This window comes from Chenopodium album, chromosome 13 (genome assembly GCF_948465745.1).
Source record: "Chenopodium album chromosome 13, dcCheAlbu1.1, whole genome shotgun sequence".
NCBI lineage: Eukaryota > Viridiplantae > Streptophyta > Magnoliopsida > Caryophyllales > Amaranthaceae > Chenopodium > Chenopodium album.
The window spans coordinates 17,963,219-17,975,334 of record NC_137846.1 but is presented as its reverse complement, the minus strand read 5'-3'; the positions used below and the strand labels follow the sequence as shown (position 1 = coordinate 17,975,334).

Genomic DNA, 12,116 nt, shown 5'->3' with positions numbered 1-12,116 from the left:
AAGTTTTAACCATTTGTTACCTGGGTAAGCAGAACCGCATAAGTCCTAGAATTCAAGTCCTTTAAAGAGATTATAATTATTATTTATTTATGATGACATAGCTAGGGAAGCTTATGAGACAGGACAAGACAACTTATAAGCTACTCAAGCTTAACTTGGTCAACACTCAGTTCTCTAAGCTCAATTTCAACAACAATCAATTCTCTACAATTTGCGAGCTACTTAGTCAGAACTCTGGGTTGATTTACAACAATTCAACCCAAAAGCAACTGTTGTCGTAGACTTTCCTATTTCCATGGCACAGTGGTATTGAAGCACGGGTACAAGTGACAAGTTAAAACAATATATGCAGCTGATAAGGATTTATTATATTTCAGATAAAACAATATATGCAGCTGATAAGGATTTATTAAATTTCAGGACATAAATCAAAATGGATAAAAATCCAATGGCCCAAATCTACCAAAAAGGCTGCTGTTCTCATACATACAAGACATTTGCCATCAGAAAAACAATTTCCCACACCACTTTTCTATATCTATGGGTTTACATCATAACCAATGTACACTAATTCACACTGTTTTGCATTTGTATAACTTAATCCAGGGGTATAAGAATTTCCCGCACAACAGATAATATCATAGAATTGCACAACCTCTCCAACGATAGGAGGGCAGAAAAAGAAATGCCTCGTGTGGAATATCAAGTCCAGATGTCACACTAAATTCCACATTCCACTCATCGAAGCTTGATAGTTTCATTTGGAAGTATAACATTTGGGTTTCGGATATGCGGATTAAGCGCAGCTAGTTGTTTCCATTTGGCTCCACTGCCATGAAACTTAGCAGAAATACTCCATAAGGTATCACCTGGCTGAGATGCAACTGTGGCTGGCAATGAAGATTTGGCAGCAATCCTAGGTTTCATAAATGAATTTTTCCCCTTCCCCATGCCATTTGCAAGCAACCAACGTGATCCTGATTGCTGTTGCGCACTACTGCCCCACAGCTTTTTCTTACCAGGCTCAGATTTTAAACCTGAAACATGCACCTCACTGATTTTGTACTGAGGAATAAAGTCCTGTTCCGGTGTTTTCTCTTCAGGCTTCTGCTTCTTCTCTTCCTTGGTAACTGACTCTAGATCATCTTCATCACTGCTGTCTTTTGATGCAGAAACTGTGCTGTATATCTTTGGCTTCGGAGGAACAAAAACCCTTTCCACTTGAATCAGAGCAAGCATTGGTGTGCCAACTGGCTCATAGTCTCTCAAGGGGTCACGAAGTTGGACCATCAAGGCAACAGTGAAATTGTTACCCAATAAGCCACACCTCCTTCCAGAACCTTTACCCTGCTTTTTATCTCCCTTCCTCCCAAACATGTTTAAATCTGTGCTTTTGGCATGGTGGGCAGCTAAAAGCTTTGAAGTCCTCTCACTTAGTCGCTCATCTTCGTCAATTTCACCAGAATCCAGCTTCATCCATTCATCCAACGTTAAAGATAAACTCATTAGCCCATCATCGCTATCAACCCCACAGTTCTCAAGGGCTAATAGCTTCAATCCTGCAGCTCCCTCCAAACCTATCGACGCAATGGAAGTTATACCTTTCCTTTCAACAGCTGAGACTTCCCCGATAGACTGAGCATTGATGTTTGAAGGTGCCTCCTCATCTGACATGCCAGATTGTATTCTCAAACCCTCAATTGATAGTGCTTCAATCTTATCCACTGCCAATGGTGCTAAATCTTCTAAAGATACAAATTCTGACTGTCCCTCATCAGAATACAAGCTTGCACTAGTTTTTTTAGATTTCCGGCCAGAAGAAGGTTGTTTAACTTGTTTATTTCCATCAGAGATATGAAGGCCATCTCTTCGCTCATCTTGAAGCATATATTGGCTGTGTACGAGGGAGGCAGAGAAACAAGATGGTCAATAAAACAAAGCTAAATTGCAGATGAACAGATAGAGTCAAATAAAAAATATTTTAAAAAATAAAGACTCAAACCTTTCAGACGCTTCCACACGAGGTACAGCTTCCCAAGCTATTTGTTGCATTGTTCTTCCAGTGATATCTTCCAAAGGCATTAACTTACTGGCTTGCACAGATAACTTTTCAAGTCCTATTGAAGCCAAATTCTGTAATATATCTATTACCCCAGACCCCAACTCAGCAGGAACCACAACAGGACTGGATACCTGCATGATTAGGCTGCCACCACTCTTGGCATTCGTAAAGTGGTTAGGGTTCATGGATCGCAAAAATCCTCCGGTCTTGGTTTGGACAAATGGACCTAAGCCTTCTCCAAGGGAAGGTAACTGTAAAGATTCTATAGGAGGGAGATCAATAGGACTGCCAAAGCCACCTCTATTGTCCGGTGAAGAGCTCTGGAAAGCCATCTCGTCCAAGCCCCATTCTTGCATAAGTTCTAGTGTTTCCAAATCTTCCATAACTTTGGCCCTAATCTTGGGATATTCATGCTGATCTACTGTTAAGAAATCAGAATCCTCAAAATACTCCTCCCACCCAGAAATAGTGGGAGCATAATAGTCATAATCTTCCATTTCCTCTTCATCAATATCAAAACCAAATAACGAACAACCACTAGCCTCTGCTTCCTTTTCGAATTCTCTCAAGAGACGCTCTCTTGGAGACTCAGGCTCTGTTTCATAATCAAGGGCAAAGGAAGAATCTTCTATTCCGAGCATGCTTAGAAATTCATCAGCAACAGTGTCTGCAAGGTCATCCAAGCTAACTGAAGGCATTACCATGTTTGGCTCATCCTCATTCTGGTTTTCCTGATCACTCGATTCACTATTGGCCTCTGGAGTGTCTAAACCTTCTTTCTCAAGGTCAGCAACATTGCTCAAAACTGACTCCAGATCTTCTAGAAGTGATTCTTTGGTGCACATACTCTTTTCTGCGGAGTTGGAATCATTTGTTACATATTCATCTCTTTTGAAGTCAGCTTCCATTTGACAAGATACTCCAGCATTGTTGTAGAGTACGGAAAGATCAGAGCTCATTACATCTTGATTATCAACAATTTTTGCCCCATCCTCCACATCTTGATTATCAACAACCTTTGCCCCATCCTCCACATCTTGATGATCAACAACCTTTGTCCCATCCTCAGCCAGGTCTTGATAATCAACAACCTTTGCCCCATCCTCCACCACGTCTTGATTATCAACAACCTTTGCCCCATCCTCCACCACATCTTGATTATCAACAACCTTTGCCCCATCCTCCATCACATCTTGATTATTAACAACCTTTTCCCCATCCTCCACCAATGTTGTCTTCTCCTCCAAATAATCCACCCCCTTCTCAACAAATGAAAACTCAGAATTCTCATCATTCAACATATTTTCCTGATTAGAATCTGATGGAGAGCAATGAGATGACTTTACAGGTTTGTCATCATCTGTAGGCACTTGAATTTCACGCTTATCCTCAACCAAGGAGTCTGAGTCCTCCTGATCAAACTTTTGATACAGCATGCTTACATAGCTAGATAATTCAGACATTTTTGAAGATGGAACCTCATGGAGAACTTTTACATCATCCATAAAACGAGTTGTTGTAGATGACTTTAAATTTGAAGGAAGGCTTCCAGCACGCCTTATCGAGCTCTTCCCATCACCTTGATTAGATTTTACATGATTCCTGGCAGTTGACTTTGAGTCCAAAAGTTGAAGCATATTCTTGTTATTATGAGCAGTACCATCCCCTAGCACCAAATATCCAAAACTAACATGCATGACAGCACCTTTTGCCTCACCTGATAGCTTAAAGCTTGTTGTCCATGTCCCAGAACCCTTCTCATCCTCCAACTCCTCCAATGTAAGCGGAAGCAGCCTTGTGAGATCAACACGATGCTTTCCTAAATCAAGCCTTGGATGCCCATAAACTGCCGCATAAATTAAAAAATGCTTCGCCTCATACTTGGCAGAATGGTGTGGACCACTCCTACTGCCATAAACTGAACAAGTATGAGTTAGTTTCTCCTCAATTCCAGCGGCTCCTTCGATAACCTTGATTGGGCTAGTGACTACTTCTCCATCCCTTCTCTTCCAATGAACACAAATGCTAATATCATTGAATTTAGAGGGCAACCCTTCAATTTTATGGACTTCAAGACTAAAGCAACAATTAAACCTTCGATTTCTGACATGTGAAAGAGCCTTCAAAGGTTTCCAATTCCAAATCGACTTCTTCTCCTTGGTTGAGGGGAAATCACTGCCATGCTTTGATGTTGGATTGGGCACCAATACATTATTCTTATCAACTGTTCTAGGCAGACTTCTAACTGCAGAAGAGGAGCTTTTTGACGGATTCCTGTCCAAATAGAGTGCCTTGCTAATACTTTCGATTTCATTTAACAACTTCCCCTTACTGGAATCATCAGTTCTTTTATATCTAGCAGCATCTCGTGACATCATGATCCTACTGGCCAACAAGTCAACAACGGACATTGTAAAAAAATAATCAAGTCAGATTCAAGTCTAATACAGCTAATAGTTCAGATGCTAAGATGTTCCCGGCATGACAAAAAAACAATATAGTTCAGAATACCGATGGAAATAGTTGTGTTAACTAGCTTTCTTTGTTCCACGATACTCGTCACTTCAGACTTAAGAATACCAGTGAAATAACTTTATTCAAATTTAAACAACCTTGCGGAACCAATATAGTTATACTTGTCAATTTAGAACACCATGCCTTATAGCCAACAAAAATTTTAATCAGTGAATTAATTCTCCAGACAACTCCTTGATACTCACAATAAGCTTATTCTTTGTTTTCCCAATCTCTTCTACTCATTTATTCAGCACATTTAAAGTTAATTATAGATCAGCTGTCACAGATGAAGCTCGTGTTAGAATGGCCACTGAGAAGAATATGTTTTTAATAATAATAATAAAAATTCCATAGAAAAACAGAATCAAAATCTTGAAATTTGGATGTGCAAAAATGTCATTTTCTTCAAAAAAAAAAAAAAAAAAAAAAAAAAAAAAAAAAAAAAACTTGAGAATAGGCAACCCTAAATTTATGGTATTTATTTACAATAGCCTTAAATGTAACACAACTTTAAGTTCGCCCACGTAATATGGTTCGGCATTGATGTGATTCTCTATATAAATGCACCATTTTCACAGTTTCTTTAATCTCTCTGTTAAGGCATTCACGAACTTATAGTTCTAATACAATTAAGTTTACATTAGGAGATATCTTGGCCATTCAAGGTTCTATTGGGAAAAAACTTATGTTCGATGTTAGCTCGTATAAATTCCCTCTATTCTTTGAAAATGACAAGGAATAGAATAATAAGCATCTCAAAGATGTACTCCCTTGTCCTTTAATGTTTGCCCCATTCTCCATTTTAATTAACCCCTTAAAGTTTTCCTAATACTACTTTGGTTGTAGGGGACCAAAACTTTACTCTCACAACCAGTAAGGCCACTACATTCGGTCACACCACTTTTCTTTCTTATCATTTCATCTGAGCGAACAATTAAATAAATAGGCATTGCTCCAATGGAAAAAACAAAAAGGGACGAAAGGATTAGAAGAATACAAATATGTCCTATCCTCAACAACACCACCAAAGATCTTGCATGAAAGTGGAGAACTAAAAAGCACAAGTCTAGAACTAATAATATTATTAGCTTAATTTCTAGTTACTACTTCAGCTTAAATGCACCAGCTCAAATGTCTTGCAAAATTTTTTACCTTATTTGCTAATGGGCAACCGGTTACTTAGTTGCCTCTAAGTACTAATTAGATCAAAAGCATTTTCGCAATTATAAATGTAAAGCGGAGCTCTTCTTATAACACAGGGTTACTCATAGTGTAACACAAATAATTACTAAAATCTATGAACCCTCCTTCATAAAGGCTTCTATCACATAATTGTCAACACTAAAGCTTCCAAATTAAAAGCGACAGCTAATTACTTCAATATAGACCTACTTGTTCAATCAACCAATATATCATATCATAATCATAAACACTCAGCTACCTAACAAGCTTAAGCTTTCACATTTACTTTAAAACCAACAAAACAAATTAAAAACCCTTTCTCCTCAACCAATTTAATTCTTCCAAAATTATTGCATTTAAATTTAATAATTATGTCAACCAAAATAAGTACTACGAAAATATTGAATTCTTCATTGTCAAATAATTTCTTTGTTTCTAGCTCCCTGTAAATCAAACTTTACTGATAAACAGGTCACCTAACAAACAATCAATGGTGGACCCAGATTTTTTATTTTTTTTTCTTATTTAGCCCTAAAATAATCGTTGCTTTGACAATATTATTCAAAAAAAAAAAAACATTTTTCCTATATTCATTCATATCTTGAATTAGCAACTAAAACTTTCCAATCACCAAATTCAAACCCAATTTTTAAAATCCCAAATGAGCAAATAATCTCTAGCCTAAATCCAAAAAATTTCACAAACAATTAATCAACCTAAACATCAATGAATAAAAAATCAACAACAAACAATTAAAAAAAAAAATTTTTTTTGGAGATGGAATATTGAAATTACCTGAAGTTGAATGACGATGATGCGAAGTTAAGATTAAGGCTCCTCCACCATTATTAGATCTTGAGGAAGAAGAAAGAAGGAATTTTGGGTTAAGTTAAGAGTTTGGGGGTTTTCAGACAAAGAAGAAGAATAAGCTATTGTATTGAAAATGCGTCGAGAAAATGACAAGGAGGAGAGAGAAAATGGAGGAGCTTCTCTTTCAAAATTGAAATTGTTTTATGCTGACTCGTCTTTTACATATAAGCTGTTTGTTGTGTTGGTTTTAGGCTTTGTTCACTTCTCTTGAAATAAGATGCTTTCTTAAATTTTTAATTACTTCTTCCGTTCCTGAATACTACTGATAATGACAATACTTGTAACTTTAGGTGCTACAAACTGACCTGAATTTAAATCGGTCAGATTTGATCTGATCCAATCTGAAAGTATTTTGATCCTGATTTCGACTTATATATGCCAGATGATTTAACACAACTCAATCTTGAAATATACTTGACACAATCGAACGTAATTGTATTTGTACGTTTCTGAATACTAACAAGAGTTAAACGACACTGCTATCATTTTATCGTGTGTTTCTCCAAATAAGTCCGCTTGCATAATTTCTTTTTATGACGCTTACTACACTTAGCTTGCACTAATTCTTTGTTGTTTCTTTCTTTCACAAACCATCAAAATTACCCCATTAACTCCACGTACACATTACTTTCATTACTTTATTCTTTTTATTCTTTTATGTTTGTTCTATTTGAAATAATTCATTAGAGATAAAGTTTCTTCATACTTTTACATTAATATAGGCATAAAAAACAATTATTTTATGTGGATTTTATTAGAATTCATATCAATTTGTAACTCCAAATTATATCTTTTTAATAATTTTTCATACTTTATTGCTAAAAAATGTGCATTTAAAATTGTGAAAAGTTTAATGAAATAAACATAAAGGAACAAACGAATGTCGTAGATGTATCACATAAATGCGAGTAATATATTTCCATAACAATATGTGCTAATTTCTACTTTAAATATAATTATCTTGCTAACAAGCGCCCCCGAGCATTAGAGAACAACTAGTGTGTGGCCCGAGCGATGCCCCGGGTTACTAGTTTGTACTTGTTTAATTTGCTAATCAAATTCGACTGTTTATATAGTAAAACTTGTTGGTTTTGAGTTTAAGTCTTGCTATAAAACATTTTTTAGTTGTCAATCCAATCATTACATAATGGAAACAAATAGTATAATAAGACACAAATTAACTTATTTAAGTTAACTATAATTTTGTTGGATAAAAAAACATAATTAATAAATGGTTAAGATGGTAAGACTCTTAACTTAAGACTTGTTGGTCTTGAGTTCAAGTCTTGTTATAAGCATTTTTTAGATGCAAACCTAATACATGTGAAAGTGATATGTCATGTTTATAATGACATGTGGCACATATTGCTGACATGTCGAACTTTATATTCTGTTTAAAGAACGCTTTTTAATATATAAGTATAGATTTAATAACTACAAAAATAGTATTAATTTGGGAGTAATGCATGTCAAAAATCATGTGTCGATCAATGTGATTAAATTTATTTTAATTTAATATTACTACTCTAATTCATCTAATCCCAGGCTCCTAAAGCATTCATCATCTTTTGCCAATTAGAATACTAATTAATGAAGAAAGTGAGCCTCGTTTAAATAGCAAACTAGTTACTAATTATTATTAGAGTACGAAAGAGTTACAACGGGGATTAAATTGAAATCTTATGTGGCATGAAAAATTTGGCAATTAGTTTGCCATTAAATGCTCAATTACAAGAGTATGTATCGTGTAATTAAGACAATAAGTGCATGTGCAATAATTAAGACAATAATAAATTATTAATTTATAAGGAGAGGTTTAAAAAAAAAAAAATTAATTTATACGGAGATGTTTCGTGTGCGTGAACGCATGAAGTATATCTTAATGTATAATGAATATTTTGGCATTTTGCAAAATAAATGTAACGAGCATAAAACAATTCAAAGATAGAAGGTAAATGAATGAGAATAATGTGAATCTTGCTTTTATTGAATCACCATAATGGTTCTAACTTCTAGCTAAGTTCTCCAGAGTATAATTTAATGCAGTCACGCAAAGCACCACGGGGGCAATTCAGTCAGTCTTCTATTTATGAACAATTCCATTCTGCATATATTTTGTTTTTAAAGAAGTTATATTGAGAAAAAGATTTGATAAAATTGACTCGTATCAACCTCTCTTTTTGTTTTACAATAATATGACTAGGTATATATGTCAACGCATAAGTTTGAGTGTTTGACTATTGATATATGACAATATTGAAATATGAAGCATATATTTGTAAAACAAATTGTTGAAGTTGATATTTTGCAATATATATAATCATAATATCAAAAATTGAGTTTTATATATTGTTAAAATATAAATATACGGTCAAAATTAATATACTTCCCGTAGTAAGAGTCCTCAAAAAAAAGAAAAAAAAAAATACTTCCTCTTTTTTTTTTTAATTCTAATTATTTTTTTAATAGTCTATTATATTCTACTTAATTGACATTTTTTTTTTTGAGGAATTCTACTTAGTTGACTACTAGATTAACTCCCGTGCGATGCACAGAAATAATAAAAGAATTTATAATTTTGTAAATTTTAAAGACATATCAGTTATAATATGTAAAAATCTTTGTATTACATACGATATTATTAACATAAATCAAACTACAAAAATTAAAATAATATAAACAAAAGAAAATTAACATCTACAATTAAATTTAGCGAACTTTATAATTAGATGGAATAATCACATATATAAAAAGGTTGATATTTGTTTTCTTAAGATTTTTAAAAGGTTCTTAAAAGAAAAAGTAATGAAAAATTGAAAACTAAAAAGTTTATTGTACTGTATTAAACTACTTTGCAATTAATATTTAGATTTTTTTTTTAAAAAAAAAATATGAAAGGAAAAAAAAAAAGCTTAGGCGGGAAAAAATATGAAGGATAAGTTGACACGTGTACAATTTGAAAAAAGTGATGATGTCAGCGGTTTTTACTTTAGTACTCCATAATATTTATAGAAAGGTACTAAATTTTAAGGAAAAAAAACAAATTGAGCATTAATTTACAAAGTATATATTTATTATTTGTAGGCCTAAGTGTTAACAATTTAACATACTTCTATATAATTACCCCGATAAAACTACTAATATTGTTCAATCAAGGTTCAAATTAACAGGTTAAAAAAAAAAAAAAAAAAAAAGGTTCAAATTAACAAATACATCACTTGCATATAAGATAGGTGTCATTGTAAAAGAACTATAAACCTAATAAAAGGTAATTTTGACTTTTTGAGGGAAGGGGAATAAACTACTAGTAGAATTGAGTCTTAAGAATAATTTGACTCCAAGGCACCAACTTAAAAATCCAGAAGTTTAGGGAATACATGTTTATCATGTGTTTAGTATCCGTGTGTTGTACGATGATGATAAATATTTAACCTAATTTATATTATATGAGATTAATTATTATATGTTTTTCATTTAGTGGGATTATAAAAGTTTACTTGCTCTTTTCTTCTTTTAATGTATTTATTTCATAATCAAATGAGTATGTAGAAGTAATCATAAAATAGACGTTTAGAAAAAATAAAATTAATATAGTTTTGTATGTGACTTAAGAATTTATTTTGAATATATTATTAATATCTTTTCATCAAGAAATACCATCTCAATGCTATTATAGTCATTTGGATTATCAAAGATTGGTGACTTCCATAAGCATATTATTCGTATCTTAATTATCATATTTTCCTTCATTGGAGTTATGTCTTCAATGAACTCATATTGTTGTGTAGACAAATTCATATATCCTGCATGATTAGAAAAGTTACTGCTGAATAATCATAATAATTGACATCAATATGAGTAAAACTAAATTGCCAATTGAAATATGGAAGAAAAATATTTTCATACCTTCAAATACATAAGACACACACTGAACAAAGGTAATGTTGAAAAAAAATGCAACATATAAATATATATTAAAATAAAATGTCAATCACTTTGGATAATTATTGTTTTTTTTATTTACACTTATCATCACAATTAAATAGGAGGGAATTTAGGAATATTAGTGCGCTTATTTATTTATTTATTTACACTTATAATTCACTTTGGCATTGTGGCCAAAAGTCGGTCACTTTTCATCATTGGTAGTTTCTGTATTTATAGCTTTTTTTTTTTTAACATATAAAGCTTATTTTTTGAATGGATATATATATAGATTATGTTATGCAATTTGATAGCTCCGTATTTATAGGCAACCAACAACCGTAGTATGCATTATTATCTAATACAATACTTGTAGTTTTTTTTTTTTTTTTTTTTTTTTGAAAAATTATAAAAAAAAATAAATAAATAAATTGATGACATCATACAACAAAATGGCGGGAAATTTTTTAATGTGAAAGCGACACTTAAGATAAGAAGGGGGTGTATGATGTCAGCAAATTTCTGTTTTAATAATAGTTAATAGATTTTATTTTAAATTAAAGCTAATTGGAACAAATACCATACACATTCATCAAGTTTGTGAGGACCCTTTATCAGTAAGGTAAGGGTCTCAAAAGTTTTAATAATAACACTCATATTTCTATTTCTTCTTAGTAACAAAGAGACTAATTTGTGGCTAACGTTCGCTTTGAAAGTTCATATACTCACAATGAAACAACAAAGTACGCTCCAAAGCAAATATTTCCATACAAGCACGAAGAAGCAAATAGAGATTACTCGAGATGGATTTGAGACGGAAATAGTACGTCTCTATAGAAGGCGTCTCTAATTTATTTTAGATGGCAACATCACACCATCTCAAATTTGGGACGTATATTGTTTCGTTTACATCTCTAACTGTGCTGGAGCTGGTGAGGGAATTTGGTGCTGCCTTGATCAACTGTGCTTCCAACTCAAAATTACCTGGAGGCTGGAGCAGTTAATTTCTACTCCTGTTCTATAAATCTTTGCTAAATTAGAGAGAATATGAGAAATTGAATAAACTCAATTGCTTTCTTCATTGATACGGCCATAGCCAATATATAATACAAGGTTTTCCTAATCTTGTAGAATTGGGAAAATATCAAAAGATATCAAAAGATTATATTCTAGGCAGAAAATATAGCAACTAAATATTATCATATAATTTCCTAAAAATATAATATCCTCAATACCCCCCCTCAAGTTGGAGCATGGAAATCGTAAATGCCCAACTTGGAAAGAAGATGATCAAACTGAGACTTCGCAAGCGCCTTAGTGAAAATATCTGCAAGTTACTCCTTAGTGGAAACATAGGAAGGTGCAATTAAGCCCTCTGTAATGGCATCACGAACAATGTGACAATCAATCTCAATGTGTTTTGTACGCTCATGAAAAACTGGATTTCGAGCTATATGTAAAGCAGATTGATTATCACAAAACAACTTGATCGCCTTAGGGTGTTGGACACCCAAACTCAAAATCAAGGCCTTCAACCATTTCAACTCATGTGTGGTTGAAG

The 12,116-nt window shown here is 33.2% G+C and overlaps 1 protein-coding gene across 2 annotated transcripts; it reads right to left on the bottom strand.

The window, feature by feature from the left end:
- Nucleotides 1-347: 347 nt before the first annotated feature.
- Nucleotides 348-6,865, bottom strand: LOC145574670 (protein PLASTID MOVEMENT IMPAIRED 1-RELATED 1-like). Of its 2 annotated transcripts, none has more exons than XM_081632508.1 (3): nucleotides 6,557-6,865; nucleotides 2,003-4,447; nucleotides 348-1,894 (listed from the first exon to the last, which is right to left on the bottom strand). In XM_081632508.1, exons 2-3 carry the CDS (start codon nucleotides 4,438-4,440, stop codon nucleotides 739-741), a joined length of 3,594 nt encoding a protein of 1,197 aa, XP_081488634.1. In that variant the 5' UTR covers nucleotides 4,441-4,447; nucleotides 6,557-6,865; the 3' UTR covers nucleotides 348-738. The 2 variants fall into 2 exon arrangements, with proteins under 2 accessions (XP_081488634.1, XP_081488633.1); XM_081632507.1 differs by having other exon boundaries at nucleotides 2,003-4,444.
- Nucleotides 6,866-12,116: the final 5,251 nt, after the last annotated feature.

Excerpts from the sequence above, each read along its gene's own strand:
- LOC145574670 (XM_081632508.1), bottom strand. The coding sequence starts at position 4,440 with ATGATGTCACGAGATGCTGCTAGATATAAAAGAACTGATGATTCCAGT. Across the intron at positions 1,895-2,002 it reads CGTGTGGAAGCGTCTGAAAG|CCAATATATGCTTCAAGATG; the intron begins GTTTGAGTCTTT and ends CCTCGTACACAG.